This window comes from Spinacia oleracea, chromosome 2 (assembly GCF_020520425.1).
Source record: "Spinacia oleracea cultivar Varoflay chromosome 2, BTI_SOV_V1, whole genome shotgun sequence".
In the NCBI taxonomy this organism is placed as follows: Eukaryota; Viridiplantae; Streptophyta; class Magnoliopsida; order Caryophyllales; family Amaranthaceae; genus Spinacia; species Spinacia oleracea.
In genome coordinates, this window is record NC_079488.1 from 2,793,120 (window position 1) to 2,809,799 (window position 16,680).

The 16,680-nt window shown below is 35.7% G+C and overlaps 2 protein-coding genes across 3 annotated transcripts; one reads left to right on the forward strand and one right to left on the reverse strand.

The window, feature by feature from the left end:
* The first annotated feature begins 766 nt into the window (after window positions 1-766).
* On the forward strand, window positions 767-8,301 carry LOC110805109 (nucleotide-sugar uncharacterized transporter 2). Of its 2 annotated transcripts, XM_022010726.2 has the most exons (7): window positions 779-1,556; window positions 3,077-3,228; window positions 3,338-3,543; window positions 3,618-3,711; window positions 6,205-6,371; window positions 6,737-6,907; window positions 7,593-8,301. In XM_022010726.2, exons 1-7 carry the CDS (start codon window positions 1,484-1,486, stop codon window positions 7,891-7,893), a joined length of 1,164 nt encoding a protein of 387 aa, XP_021866418.1. In that variant the 5' UTR covers window positions 779-1,483; the 3' UTR covers window positions 7,894-8,301. The 2 variants fall into 2 exon arrangements, with proteins under 2 accessions (XP_056692362.1, XP_021866418.1); XM_056836384.1 differs by lacking the exon at window positions 3,077-3,228 and having other exon boundaries at window positions 767-1,556.
* Window positions 8,302-8,675: 374 nt separating this feature from the next.
* LOC110805110 (ankyrin repeat-containing protein NPR4-like) lies at window positions 8,676-16,063 on the reverse strand. Its single transcript, XM_022010729.2, has 2 exons — window positions 15,359-16,063; window positions 8,676-9,692 (listed from the first exon to the last, which is right to left on the reverse strand). Exons 1-2 carry the CDS (start codon window positions 15,905-15,907, stop codon window positions 9,171-9,173), a joined length of 1,071 nt encoding a protein of 356 aa, XP_021866421.2. The 5' UTR covers window positions 15,908-16,063; the 3' UTR covers window positions 8,676-9,170.
* Window positions 16,064-16,680: the final 617 nt, after the last annotated feature.

The following is a 16,680-nucleotide window of genomic DNA, read 5'->3' on the forward strand; positions in this document are numbered from 1 at the left end:
TGTTCTTTCTTGTTGTTTTTTAAATTCATTCATCAAACTTATTGTTGTATTGTTTGTTCTTTCATGTTGGCTTTAAAATTCATCATAAAATTGTTCATAATTGTTGTATTGGTTGTTCTTTTTTCTGGAATTTTATGTTCTTTTTTATATTGTTTGTTCTTTTTTGTTGAATTATGTGTTCTTTCTTGTTTATTTGTTTGTTCACAATAAATAGCTGCTTTATTGTTTATTCTTTCTTGTTGTATTGTTTGTTCTTTCATGTTGGCTTTAAAATTCATCATAAAATTGTTCATAATTGCTGTATTGTTTATTCTTTTTTTTTCTGGAATTTTATGTTCTTTTTATATTGTTTGTTCTTTTTTGTTGAATTATGTGTTCTTTCTTGTAATTTGTTTGTTCACAATAAATATATGGTTAATGTTCATAATGAAATTGTTCACTTCATTGGTCTTTTATGTTTTTACAAGCGCCTATATTGTTTATTTCCAAATAAATAAATAAATATTCATTTCCAAAACAGTAAATGTTCATTCCAAATAAATAAATAAATGTTCATTTCCGAAATAGCAAATGTTCATTTTTGTAGTTTATTTCCAAATAAATAAATAAATAAATGTTCATTTCCAAAATAGTAAATGTTCATTCCAAATAAATAAATAAATGTTCATTTCCGAAATAGTAAATGTTCATTTTTGTACCAGTATATTAATGTTCATTTTAAACAACACAAAACGACATCGTTTTGAATGGGGGTACAGCCAGCTTTGGCGGTATCCGAGTATAGCAAAAAATTTGCGACTCCAGCCCGTTGGCCCAACCCGCCCCGAAAAAGTGCGGGCTTGGCCAGCCTCATTTAAAAGTCCGAACCTGGTCCAAAGAATTTATTCTTATGAAAAACCCGCACCAAAATTATAGGTTTGGACTTAGAGTATTTTTTGAAGCCCGGCCTAGCCCGGCCCGAATTATAAACCCCTCTAAAACAAACACACATAACATAAACAACCCCACAACGGCCACAAGCAAATCTTTGTGAATGAGCCCCAACTGTCGGTGGGTGTAACTTACAATCCTCCTCCACAACCTCTATTTGGCCTTGTTTGTTTTGCGTACAAATTCAATTCCAATCACTTCAATTCATCAATCTATCCGCCCCTTTTACGCTGAAACAAGAATGGTGGGCCCCACTTTCGTCACTTAGTTTCTGATGAGACAAACTTATGTTGTCCACTTTCCTCTGTTTATCTGTGACACCCGTGTTCCCCTTCTCTCTCTATCACTCTCTCTCCTCTGCTACTTCTGTACTACTCATTCCCCTTCTTCTTTGCTTGCTTACTTTCCCACTTTGAATTCAAATTCGTCTTCTTTTGTTTATTAATCCAATAAAAAACCCCATTTATGTTTTATTTTTCTTGATTGAATGTTGATTTTAGAAGGGTTTTTGGCTAAAGATTGAATTTTTATTGGTGGGTTTTGGGGGAGGAAGATGTTTAATTTGTTTGTTAGTAAGAATGTGAGGAAGATTCTCAAGCGCAAGGACAGTGATGCCGGTGAAAAAGGTATAATTTTTGTTGGTTATTGGTGCATTTTGTTGAATTTGATTGGAAAGGGTTATTTTTTGTGGTTATTTTTGTTTAATATTGGTGCATTAGGTTGAATTTAATTGGAAAGGGTTTATAATATTAACTTAATATTTATGGTTATTTTTGTTTAATATTGGTGCATTTAATTTGCTGAATTTCATTTGGAGAATATTGGTGCATTTTTGTTGAATTTGATTGGAAAGGGTTAATAATTTAATATTTATGATTATTTATGTTTAATATTGGTGCATTTTCTTTAATTTGATTTGGAAAATATTGGTGCATTTTGTTGAACTTGATTTGGATAGTATTGGTGCTTTTTGTTGAATTTGATTGGGAAGGGTTAATATTTTATGGTTTTTTTGTTTAATATTGGTGCCTTCTGTTGAATTTGATTTGGATAATATTGGTGCATTTTGTTGAACTTGATTGGAAAGAGATTTTTGTTGGTTAGTTTAGTTGAGCACTTTTTAATTTAATGGATATGTTGGTTATGATGTTTGAAAAGTATGGATTAGTATAAACGTTTGAATCATTTTTGGGGTCATTGTCTATGTCATTGCTTTAATTAAAGGGAAGGGATTGAAGGATGCAAAGTGAAAGCAGTAAAGCAATGTGTTTTTATGATTGCTCTAATTAGTATGTTCATGGAAGATTGACAATGTTGCACTGATTTTAATGATTAGTGATTAGTGATTAGTGGAGTGATCGTTACAAGTTCGATGTTTATTGATTATGTTAAGCATTGATTATATATGTTGGGTCTTTCTTGTGGTTCATCCTAGCATGATGTTATTAAGATGCTAAGATCATTTATACGAAGTACTAGGGATCGGAATTAAGGAGCTTTCCTATGAATGTTGAGATTTTAATGCTTCAGTAGTTGTTTCAAGTCTTCTACTCCACCGCGTACTTGCTTTGAGTCATGATAAGGGGCATTGAATGCATATGATGAGCTACAACAATAGCTAAAGAGTCTGCTAGGTAAAGAAATACTCCCCTCGTCCCTGAAAGATTGCTCCATTGGGTCAAACTTTGAAAACTTTGACCATGAATTCTCATTAGCCTATAAGAAATAATATAGTCATGCGAGGTCTTGTTAGATTCGTTTCAATATATTTTTGGAATATCAACTTTTACAATTTTTACTCGTGTAGAACTAAAGATATTTACGTTTTAAAAAGTGAAATGGGGCAATCTTTTAGGGACGGAGGGAGTAATAGAGTATATCTTTATTATCCACTTAAATATAAGGGAGTTCTATGAAAATCTTACCCTTATTAGTATTGATCCAATGACCATACGCCTTATCAGTGCATAGTTTCACTCACAGTATGTTAACCTGTTGTTAATGGCTATAATCTTGTCCTATGATGAATTGATGAGGTGGAATGTCTTTGATTGACTATTGCTTCTACCTCTATCACATTAAAATTTAGCTTCTTGTGTGTGGCTTACGGAAGGTGCACTTACCTTCTTTATATGTGTCTTACTAGGTAAAGCACTAGAAGACATACGGTCTTCGTTGTTCAATGAGTTACGTTCCTCAGAAGGTGCGAGGCGTTATCAGCAACGCCTATGTGGGCCTATGGTGGCACTCACTTTCAATTTCGTGGTGTCTGTGGGTATCATCTTGATGAACAAACTGGTAGACCCATCATAGAATATGCCCATATTTTTTTTAAGTAAGCAATTTTTGGTTAGTCATTTTGTTGATTACCTCTTTTGTCCATCTTTTGCTATTTGGATTATTTCAGGTTCTTGGGAAAGTTGGCTTCAATTATCCGATATTTCTCACATTCATTCACTATGTAGTAAGCTGGGTTTTAATGGCTATTCTAAATTCTCTATCTATGCTCCCCGCGCCTCCCACAAAAGCAGCCCGTTTCTCTTCTTTGTTTGCTCTTGGTTTAGTAATGTCCCTCTCTACCGGTCTTGCTAATGTCAGTTTGAAGTATAATAGGTGAGTCACGCGAATAAGCTTGCTTAGTCTCTTATTTCCTGTCTCCCATATTCTTTCTAACTTTGTGTTTTTAGTGTGGGATTTTATCAGATGGCTAAGATCGCGGTGACCCCCTCGATAGTGGTTGCAGAATTCATTCTCTTGCGGAAAAAGGTCTCTTTTCAAAAGGTAAGTAGTTAATCTTTGTCATCAATGGCTCTTGATTGAGTTTTTTTAGAAAGGGTAGTTGTAGTGTGAAAGGCATGTTTCCTTTGAGAAAGTTGTACTTCCTCCGTTCTTATTTACATGACACAATTGATTTTGGCACACATATTAAGGAGAGGTAAAAGAGAAAGATAAAGGACAAAAGTGCCCCTTAACAACAAGAACCAACCATCACTTTCGCCTCTTTAAAAGTGAGGGCAAAGGTGACAATTCACCATATAAAACTTTCCCATAATAGAATTGTGTCAACTAAAAAGGATTGTTTTCTAAAGGAAGTATTTTGCAAGTTGTTGACGGGTGAAACCTAAAATTGTTTGATTTTGTGTTACCTTTGAATAGTTAATAATAACTCCCAAGAGACATAATATTGTAGATCTTTAGGCTTTTGACATCTACGCCCTGTTTGGTAGATGGTAGAAAATTGTGGTAATGGAAATGATTTTATATGTAATTTTGTGCAGAATATCTCGTATCAATGTGCATGGTATTGTACCTCTTTTTCTTCATAAATTTTCATTTACCATCCATGACCATTTTAGAGGTGGTAATGGAAATTTTAGAAGAAAATCACATGTTTGAGGATGTAGTTCCTTTACCATGGTAATAAACATGTGATTTCCTTACAAATTACGCATAAATTCATTACCATTCCAGCGATTTACGAACTTACCAAACGGTCTGTAAAAGTTATTCTAAAGGGCAGACCTAAAAGAAATAAATCGACACAACCAGCAACGTAGGAAGACTTACTGTCCTTGACAAGTCTTTCTGCTATGTAAAATAATCATTTTTGTAAATGCTAAAATTCGACAGACGGCTGGTATGAATTTGTGTATTGTCACTTTGTCAGTACTTTTTCTTTTTTAAACAAATAGTTTTTCAGGAAATCTTGCAGCAGATATGCAACTTGCTTACCATATTATTACATAGTACTACTTGATTTAGATTGAAAAGAAACACAATACATCCTTTAAAAACGTTGTAATCAAACAAAAACGAGAAAATACTAAAAAAAATGATACATGATTTAGATTAATAATTCTAGAATTTTAGTTTCTCGGTTTTTCTTTCCCCTTTCTCTTCGCATCCCCTGTCTCTTCTCTTTGAGCCAGATTCTCACCTTCACAGTAGGATTTAGATCAACCCATGTCATGTCTTCAAGCACTAAGGGTAATTTCTCCAAACAGCGGCTTTCGGGATCGATATCCCATTTTCTCGACTTCTTATAGTTATCAGAAAACTGAGATAAAAGACGAAAATTAGATTGAATATGAACTAACTGGTCTAGTCTGCTCCTCTAAAGTGCGAGCTAAGCCATAAGTACGGATGAACTACTGAACGGTTGATCCAACACCTTTTTAGCCACCTCCGTCAAATCAGGAATCTGTGACCGTACACCGGCCGCCAGTCAACAACTTCCACAGTGGCAGCAACGGTTTGAGCTTGTCCCATAGAATAAATCCCCTTTTTCAACTTTTCAGCAAATTGATCTCATAACCACCTTTTTCTTCATCAACATCTTCTGCTATTTTCCTAAATTCTTCAATGCAACCCCTAATAACCTCTCCTTCAAGATTTGGAGCTCTTCTAGTAAAACCCCTAGGAGCAGGTGATTCAAGATTAACTTGATCATAGAATCGAAGTGATAGAGTAAAGCCTAAACAATGAAGAGGAATAGTAAATTTATCCCATCTAGTTACAAGCATTGTTTCCAAGGGAACTTATGACTACACTTGCTATCAGTCATAATATCTTTTATTTCACCAAACATGTTGTCCATTCTTTCATAAATCTCCCCATCCTATGACCATCCCCATCACAAAAAACTTCGGTAATTTGTAAATTGGACAAGTGACTTTGACAATTTCTTAACCTTCATTCCAAAAATTATTATCGGGAATATTTTCAACCACCAAAGAACTCAATCTTTATAAGCCCTTATAACAACTGTGGTTTCAAGTACTTATCCACAAGATAGTAACCTCGTCAAGAGACAACAATGTGAACCAAACCTCTTCTTTGCTACCATCAATAACATTCTTGTAGAGTTTTCTTTTAAGAGTAATAACAAGTAACTTCGCTTTTTTTAATCTTTTTTACTATTTGTTATTTAAAACCAGACTTGTACGTGAGATCCTTCTAAGGGAAAGTTTCAACATAATCTTTGAAAATTAAGTTCAAAGTATGGCAAACACAAGGAGAACATAAGATGTGTTTATGTACCTTTTGTATTTCTCTTCCGGCAACTATGCAATTCTTAATATCATCCGTCACAAGTCACAACTTGGAGGATGTTTGAAGGCCCAATTTCATCTATGACCATAAGTGTGCAATTCTTAAATTGACATGAATCACGATAATCTGTCCTGTATGATGTCAACTATCAGTGTGGTCTTTTGTATGCTTGTTTTCCTGTGTTCTGTGATTTTATTTTTTGACGGGAGACCCTTTTTCCAGGTTCTTTGTCTCACTGTAGTCTCCGCCGGTGTTGCTGTTGCTACTGTAACTGATGTACAGTTCCACTTATTTGGTGCTTGTATAGCTTTAGCTTGGATAGTTCCTAGTGCTGTGAATAAGATCATGTGGTCCAATATGCAGCAGCGAGAAAGTTGGACTGCTTTGGCGTATGTCAAACTCTTTTGTCTCGTCTGTCAATTGATGTCATATACTACCTCCGTTTCAAAATAATCTTTACACTTTCCGTTTTAGTCCGTTTCATGATGTTCTTTACACTTTGCTTTATTCTATTTTTTGACATGAAAATTTACTACTTTACCCTTTTTACCCACAATATTTACAATATCATTTTTTTCTTACAGCAACCCACCTTTTTACACATTTCTCCTACTTTTTCCATATTTTATTATATTCAACCAACTTTTCTATTTTTCTCTTAATATTTGTGCAAATAGTAAATGTAAAGATCTTTATGAAGCGGAGGGAGTATATATTTATCCTTGTGATTTATGAAAGCCTTTTAAATGGGCAGGTTAATGTGGAAAACAACACCAATTACGGTGTTCTTCTTGGTAGCGATGATGCCTTGGCTAGACCCACCTGGTGTCCTTTCTTTTAAATGGGATGTCAGAAACACGTCTACAATTTTTATGTCCGCTCTTCTTGGCTTCTTGCTTCAGTGGTCAGGAGCTCTCGCGCTTGGGTAAGTATCTGTGTACTCTCTCCATTTCTAATTAGGTTTCTTTTGAACAGAAAAGAAGGATAGCAGATCATGAACTTGAATGAATTAGGAAAGTTATGCAGATTCTCTTGACGAACCATTTTGTTTAGCCTGATAGTTCACGGAATGGAACTGAAGTCGTTATTTATGTGCATAGCAATGTCTAAAATAATGCTAGATTGCAATCAAATACCAAAAAAAAAACTTGTTCTGATTTTTTCCATGTTTGTATAGGGAATGTTACGGCTTTGTTCTCTTCACCCAAACCAGAAAAATCAGACCAAATCAAGACCAGACTAGAAAAAACAAAAAACACTCACATAATCTAGATCAGACCACAAAACACATGAACTGAAACTAGACCAAACAAGATCGACCAAACAAAAAACACTCACAGAAACTAGACCAGACCAAACCAGACCAAACAAAAAACACTCACAAAAACTAGATCAAATCAGACCAAACTAGACCAAACCATATCTGAAATTAGAAAAATCAGACCACATCAGGTGTAGAACAAGGCCTAAAGTTCTAGCAAAACTCTGAATCGTTCACTTGTTTTTTCTAAAATCTAATGACCTTGGAAAGATCCATAGCATCCATTGTGCCGTGTGCATTTACCTGTTGTTGATAGCTGTAAGTTACACCTAATTATGTGTTTATGCAGGGCGACATCTGCTATTACGCATGTTGTTCTAGGTCAATTCAAGACGTGTGTTATTCTCATAGGAGGGTACCTCCTTTTCGGGTCAAATCCCGGAATAACCAGTATTTGTGGAGCAATCACCGCCTTGATCGGCATGTCGGTCTACACGTATCTAACCTTACACAATTCAGAGCAGCAGCATTCAAATAATAAAACTGCTTCTTCAAAACAACAAGCTTCATTTTCTTCACCAAAAAAGTCTAAGCTTAGCAGAGAAAATGGTGACACTCATGTTGTAAATGATGCTGCTGAATCTGTTTGATTCTTCGGGAAATAATCTTTACGCTGAAGACGAGTTAATTTAACAAACCACGGTATCCAATTCACTAACCTCCTAACTTGTATTATTAACACATTACTCGTTTCCGGTTTCTTATTGCTGTTCAGAATGACTGCATTGCTGAAATGAATCCGCGCATCTACCCAAGTAGCTGATGCATTGTTAGAGATGTGTAATATTATCCAGATTTTCCTGTAATTTGTAAAACTTGATTTTGCGTATTAGCATAATAGTGTCCTAGAGAGAAGCTCTTTTTAAAATTTTGCCTTCTCAGTTGTAAGAGTTATTCTAACGATGCGAATTTGTACGAATTGTTACACGGAATAACATTGTCTGCCACACTTTGTAATCCATTTTCAGGTCGATCTTTGCCTCTTGATTTTTCTGTAAGTATCTGAATCTTTGAAAATAAGATTTCGTTAGCAAAGAAGCTCTGCTATGAGGTGTGAGACTACTACATAATCAAATTTTATCAGCTATAAGAAAATATACAAGATAGGATTGATCATGATCATTATAATCAGCCCAGCTACGAAGGTTTTCGCTTGAGCCACTTTCAAGCATTTCACAGTTGATGGGGCTCGACACTTGTGACCTCCAAGTCACAAGGTGAGTTCACCACCAACTCCACCAACTTATGTTGGTTATCCCATTTGGTCTTTACTTTCTTATCATGATTGATATTATGGCTATACTTGACGGATAAACACAACAAGTGTAAAATACGAGTAGCATTATGTAAGGAAAAGTACTAGAAAACAATCTAAGCAAAACATACACAATAAAAATAACGTGGTAAATATAATACAAAGTAGTACTCCTATAAATCTCTATTTATATAAATGTATCCCTAAAATAAAATGCGTAAAATAAGAATACAACCAGCATAATATATTCTTCTAATAGAACAAAATCTGGCGCTCAAGCAAATCCTATGGATCAATTATGAAGGATTCTTGCTGCCGCAAACTTTAGATATGTTGGTGCCACAAAATTCAGATATCTTGTCACTAATATAACAAGAACTGATGAAGGTATCAATCTGCCAACAATAACTAAGCTCTAACAATTTTACCACATCACTCCATGCCGTATATGTTTGGGATCATCCGAGACTCATCTACCATGTTGGGGTTAGTAACACATTGTTGAAGAAATTGCACAAGATTTATAATACAAACATAATCTTATGTCTAAGTAAATTTGATACTAATTACTTATTAACAAAAACATATGAAGTATGAACTGTTGACTGACCCTTATCCTTGTGCATATCTTTTTATTTTCTTCACAATTTTTTTTATTGATTCAGAATAAACAATCAGGCTGACGATCATATTAGGTACAGCCATCGCAATTGATGTGATAAGTAGATCATGAGCAACATGTTTCTTGTTCAGCACGGATATCAGAACACAAACATAACTTGCAGCAGTCCAAACAAGGGAAGATGAGACCCAGAAAAGTATCATGGTTGGATCCTTTCTTAAAGAAACATAGATGCCAAAGCAACTAGCAAAAAAACTTACTGTGTTGCAAGCCAGGAAATAGATAGAGGACTTCCCACGTAACTGACCGTCCTCCCATATGGATTGTGGAAGGCTCATCAGTGCCTGAAAACTCACTGTTGCTATAAGTACCCCAACAACGAGCATGGCCTCCTTCGCCATCTTCTTCTCTTCATATTTTGCCTCAACTTGAGAGTTCATCTGAATGTCGGCCCCACATTCTTCACGACTTTGTCCTAAATTTTGAGAATATGCTTGAAACACTCCCGGTGCCTGCACATGTACGGAGTAGTACACTTCTATCACGAAAAACTCTAACAGAAGTAATACTTCCTACAAATTTTTGCCCTATTGATTGACACATATAAGAAGAAACTTCTCACCAAAAAAATAGAAGAAGAAACATTATTCTCTTGTCTAATTTAAACTCCCTATTCCATGACTTAACCCGTGTCAAAGCATCAGAAACATTTTACAGCAAGTGGAGAGGTGTAATTCTATTTTACATCAGTCATAATTCTCAGTTTTCTGAAGTGGGTGCTTTAATGTCCGCCAATACAATCAGGCATTAAGCATCTTATCAGCAAGGTGCTCAGAGAAAGATTTCAAGAAGACCAAGTATGAGACATTTTGGCAATACAATATTTACCATTTTACCATACCCAAGACCCCGCCCATCTCGAAATCTTGGTTCAACTCTTCGCTATTGAGTGAAAGACGCCTCTTCTTTGTATTTATTACGGTTTTTTCTCTATGAGTATCATAATTTGAATTGTCTTATTACTCTAGAGGAATTGCTTTCCTTTTTCAAAAAGAGGAATCAAAGATTACTCTTATTCCTATATAGTTTCCATGTATGTGAATAAGAATCCCTTTTTGTTTTTCTCTGCAACCAATCCTCTTATTTACGACCAATATCTTTTGGAGCCCTTGTTGAACGAATATATTTCTGCGGAAAGCTAAGATATCTAGTAAAGGTTTTTATTAAGGATTTTGGGGTTATCTTCCAGTCAGGAGAACCTTTCCCATATTATGTTAGGTATCAAGGAAAATCAATTTTGGCTTCAAAAGCGACATCTCTTCCGATGCATGAATGGATATATTACCTTATCTATTTCGAACAATGTAATTTTTCTCTGTGATCTCAACCAAAAAGACTATCAATCGACTATCAAACCATTCCCTAAACTTTATGAGTTTTCTTTCAAGGGTGTGACTCAATTCTTCAGTAGTAATACAGGGTCAAATGTTAGAAAATTCATTCCTAATAGAGAATATTAGTAAGATGTTCGATACCATAGTTCCAATTATTCCCTTGGTTGGGTCATTGGCTAAAGCCGAATTTTGTAATGTATTAGGGTATCCTGTTAGTAAATCGGTTTGGACCGATTTATCAGATTCTGATATTCTGGATCGATTTGGAAGTATATGTAGAAAATTTCTCATTATTATAGTGGCTCTTCAAGAAAAAAAAATGTATCGAATAAAGTATACACTTGGACTTTCTTTTGCTAGAACTTTGTCTCGTAAATACAAAAGTATTTTACGCGCTTTTTAAAAACATTAGGTTCAGAATTTTTAGAAGAATTCTTTGTTGAGGAAGAAAAAGCTCTTTCTTTGATCTTACCAAGAGATTCTTCTATCTCACGGGGATTATACAGGGATTATACAGAGGGCATATTTGGTATTTTGATATTATTTGTATTCATAATTTGCCCAGTGATGAATGATTGATTATGAGATTGTCTAAATGAAATGGGAATTATCCCGAAACGAATGCAAGGATAAGATTGAAAAAATACATTCATTTTTATATTGAAATGCTTATGCAATTAAGGGTTGATTTCGTTGAATATTCGACTTTGTTTGAGTTCCCCCGAGAAGGGAAATGAGTTTAAAATTTATACATAGGGACAGTGTATAAAAAGGTGCGTCTGCTCTAAGGCGCAAGGCGATTGGAGCCGGCGCCTTTTATTGTCCAGGCGAGGCGATTTCGATGAGACGCACCTAAGGCGCAAAAAGGCGCACTTTGAGGCGCACCTACAAAGGCACACACCATTTTTTCACTTTTTTTTTTGTACTTTTTATTAGGGCGCCTCACTTCAATGAGGCGCACCGAGGCGCGCCTAAGGCGCTGGGAACTCCAAATCGCCTTGTTGCGCCTCGAGCCTTTTTATACATTGCATAGGGATGAGTTTAAAAGAAAAAGGGAGGTTACGATGATTTTTCAATCTTTTCTACTAGGTAATCTAGTATTCTTATGCATGAAGATAATCAATGGGCTGGATTGGTATTAGTCTGGAAAATAATTGTGTTAGATCTAATGAGTACCTTGTGTCAGAATTCAGAAATTATGTACTCCCCTCTTTATTACTTGTGCCCACTATTTAGGCAGAATGTCTTCACCTATTCCCCATAACAACATAAGATGGTTCTTTCCATGTTGATACATTTTGTTAGACCCCCGACAGATTTTGAAGAGAAATTGGCATGGGTTATTAAAAGTGGGAAGCATCTTGTTGTTGCATCGAAACATATGTTGACTAATCTGGCTAACATTTGTTGTTGATAAGAGTACTTTTCCTCTATATTTACCTTTTCAACATCAAATTTTACTTTGTTTTATTCATGGGATTTCAAGAATTCAAGTTCTTTTGGTATAGGCTGAAATTGAGAGAGTTTGTTTTTTATATACTCGTGTAAGTTTCTATAGGTTAGGAGAAAATCTAAAAGGCAAAGATTCTACAATGATTTGTTGGAGTTTCTTCCTCCAATGTTATGCTTCAAAAGAAGGAAATTTCTTTTGTCCCACATTGATAAAAAAAACCCCACTCTTTACCTACTTTAAATATACCATTACCCTTTAATGATTTGTCAGAAAACTAGAGAGGTGAGACTAGTAACAACACACGTGGGTGCGCGCGCCGGGCCTTTGTAAAATAATGGTGCATGAATCAGCACAAGGAATGGGTTTAAAGTCTATAGCGTTTTGTATACTACTGCCATTCCTATTAATAAATGTGATGTAGTATTTTGTTTTACTGTCAAATTTGTTAGAAGATTAGAGAGGTCAGACCATAGATAAAAAATGCGGTATCGGTCACGGTCGCGGGATCGGTCGCGGAGTCTCGGTTGCGGAAATGATGCGTTAGTCGCGGACCGTGTCGCGGTTGTCGCATTGGAATTGGAAATTTGAAATAGAAGCCCCATGTCAGCCCCACTCACTACCTGCCCTAGTCCCCTCCCCTAAACCGTACACAAATGAATTCCTTTGTCTACCTTCTCTTTTCTCTCTTGTTTTAGATTTGAAAATGGAGTTCTCTACTATATTTCAGTGGAGTTTCTCCATTTCTTTCCCTTTTTCTTTTCTTTTTGTCGAAAACATGGGGAATTCGGCTGAAAACCGAGTAGATGTGAGGTTTAATAACGTTTAACGCGGAAAAAATTCGTTCGAATCGGTTGAACCGGCCGAGATCTCGCCGTTTTTAAAAACACCTTTACAACTCGGGATATCTCGTATCGCCAGCCTCCAAAACCTTGTAAACTCGGGCGATACGAGTTAACTCGGGCTAGTTTTTACACCATGGGTCAGACTAGTAACCACACGCGTACGCGCCGGGCCAGGCTCGGGCGAGGGTGCGTTCGCGGCGGGTGGGCCTCCTTTTTTACTAACTGTCATTATTTTTGGTCGTGTAATCTTTGCATGATTTACGTAACGGTTAATTGATTCCTTTGGCGATTCGATTTCCGTCAAAGATATTTTCCCGATTTGTTGTTTCAGTTACGGAATCAATCAAAGACTGATTGATTGTGTTTCCGTCTTTTGGCTTGACCATTTTGGCTATAAAACTCCACCTTCCCTTCCAGAAAAGATACATAAAAAATAATCTCTTCATCTTCTCCGAAATGAAAACACAAAACCACAAACCACAATTGTTCTGGGCATTGCTTAAGGGTGTTCTCAATCTAGTTATTCATCGTACACCGAAGGATTGGAGTCGTGTATCCCTGGGGTCGGTTGCTACGAGTCCGCGTGTACTTAGCGAGGAAAATTCGACTTTAGGGCAGTGATTGGTGTCACGCCACGACATTGTTACAGATAAGTTTGTTCTAATTATTGTTGTTATTAGTCATAGTTCCTACATGGTTTTCATTAAGGGAGTGTTTTAGTTTGGTGTAAAACGTTTTTCTAGAAACTGGAAAATGATTTTCCCCCTTTCAAGGGGTGGAAAAAAACTCTCCAAAGGGTGAAAGATATTTTTCATTTGAAAGGAAAGGAAACCCTGTTTCCACTTTTTCTCCTTACCTCGCTTTTCTCTTTTCTCTCTTCTCTCTTCCTAGCAATCCTCACCCATCTACTCTTATTTTCCTTTTCTCCATGAATTTCGTGTAAGGAAACAAACAAAGGAAAAGTAGTTTGGAAACAAACAAAGGAAAACTAGCTTGGAATGTGTCTTTACTTGAAAAATCAATTTTCATTGAAAACGTTTTCGGCAAACCAAACGGAGCCTAAAAGAAGTACTCCCACAATGCACTGCCAACTAAGGATACTTAGAATTCATTATTTCTTGTTCATTTTTTGGTGAGAAACCTACGACCCCCAACCGACCTAGGTGAACATGCCCTAACCACCACCAGTCCACTACCCACAATGTCTCCACGAGCACTCAAATTCGTGACCCCTAGTTCATAACGTGTGTGCTCACCTGGCTTATGTATGTTTGCTTGTGCTTACAAATATGTATATTTTCTCACATGTGTAACATTTTTGGGTGTAACATTTTTGGGTGCCCAACTAGTCAAGTTCCCCTACGAGACTATAATTCAAAGTATCAACTATCAACTGCATATCCATTTTAATTTCTAATTCTAATGATTAACAGCAGTTAAGCTATTAAGGGTTTAGGGCTAAGTATCGAATCAATAAGAGTTGTTAGGAAGTTATTAGTTTAAGTGTACTATTGATAGGTCAATTAATATGAAGTGTGTTGTTGATATAAGCTATTAATTATTAAAAGTATACAAATAGGATTTCTTGCTTCTTAACCAAGGTTTCAGGTTCGAGTCTTGGGTATAATGGAAAAAAATTCAGCTGGGAGGGATGATGCCCATCAAGGTACCCATAAAAACTCCCGTGGAAGATTAGTCCACTCCCTGAAGACGGTGTGAACTCCTCGTAGTAGAACCCAAAAAACTAATAGGATTTTCCCTAAAAATTATAAAAGATTGATATTTATTAGAACATTCATTGACACGACTCAAACAAGACCCCTTTCTCTCTCTCTCTCTCCTCATACTCTCCCATCTCCACTGATCTCTCTTCTCATCACTCATCCCACCACCCATGTTTCAGCCGCTCGATCTTTCATTCCATGCCAAAAATCTTACCTACTCCTACATTAATAATCGAATTTGTCCCCTAAAGGCCCGTTCAGTATCATTTTTTGTTTCTAGTTTTCTATATTTTTCACAAAACTAAAAACCAAAATATGAAAACCACAAAGAGTAATTTCTCATATTTTGTTGTCTGTTTTCAAAATCAACGTGATTACTATAGGTAAGATTATTTTTTAGTTCATTATTCAATCTAAATCATTGGAAACCCGACCCCCCTTACCCTGCTTCGTGCGGGAGCCTTTTTGAGGGAATGGGGTAATGATAATGATGTATTCAATCTAAATCATACGACTTATCAAACCAAAAAAACAAAAAACTAAAAACTAAAAACTAAAAGTGATACCGAACGAGCCTTAAGTTAGCTGGTAAAGTCTGGATTTGGACAATATGATTTGTTTAAAATAAAAATAATTAAAATTAAAGGGCCTAATTTGCAATTAATCACAGTTTAGAAGAGTACGGAGTATAAATTTGAAAAGAAAAAAAAAAGTAGATCTAAACATTTTAGAAGGATTATATTGAGGTTTGGATCTAATTAATACCTGAGTTTTAGAAGCAAGAAATAATTGAACCGCATCTCCTTGGGTAAATCCAACCCCCTGTTGATCAAACACAGTAATCACATCGCGCTGCTTGCATTTATCAGCGATTCGAAGAGGAGTTTCACCCATTGAATTAACGAGTTCTGGATTTGTAGTTAACAACAATCTCACAACATCAACCCTTCCATAGTAAGCAGCATAATGAAGGGGTGTTGAACCTTGAGCATCACCAATGAGAGAAAGCTTATCATTATCATCATCGAAATCTAAAAGCATCTTCACAAGTTCAAAATGACCTTTAGCTGCAGCCATATGGAGTGCATTGAGGCCCTTTTCACGGTTGTTCTTCTGTTTTACCAACCATGGTGCGTGCTTCAACAGCTCCTTTGCGAACTCTGCTTTCCCAGATAAGGCTGCAATATGGAGTGGAGTTTTACTGAAGGGGGTTAAATAATTGTCAAGTAACATTGGATTTTCTTCCATCAATTCCTGCAACTTGGAGATGTTCCCCTCACTTGCTGCCTTCAACACTGCCTTGTCTTCTTCCATAACGAGTGATTTTTCGGAATTGAAGATGAAGATACCGAATTGCTGGAAGTAGTGGGAAATATATTATTAATTATTATAGATACAGGTCTGAGAAATTAACATAAAAACCATGGAAATATGTTTTGAACTACTCCGTACTCTTGAGAAATTTCTAAACAATTTCGTTTTTTTTATAATATTTCTAAACAATTTCGTTGATTCACGAGTAGCATTATCGTAAATAAGTATTTTTTTTATTAGTTACTTATTCGGCTTTGAGGGCGCAAATTTGATGGTGCAGGGGCGTGCACCGTGCTCTTGGTGCACTGGTATCAAAACGACAGCCATTAAATACAAAATGTGCGTTTTTTATTAAATTTGGAGAAGAAAATAACATCTTTTGTTGAACAAAAGAACAAACGAACTTTTTCTAATGGAAAATTCTCAAGTATTGGTTGATTTTTCTACTTCAATATCAAATTCTATTGATTCTTCTTCTTCAAATTTGAATTCCTCAGCTGATAATCAGATTTGTGAAGGTAAGTTTTCAATTTTTTTAATAACGAATTACATGTTTTGATGATTTTGATTTCGCAGTTATCGTGTTTTTTATTATTTAGATCAGTTTGATTTCTCAATTACTTTAATTAATGTATTTAGATTATATATTTTGATGATTATGATTTCGCAATTACTTCGCAATTTCGCAATTATTTCGCAGTTCTTTTGTTACTGTTTTGAAATTCTTTATAGTTGTTCGTTTCTCTATCTTAATATGTTCGTTTAGGCTTTGT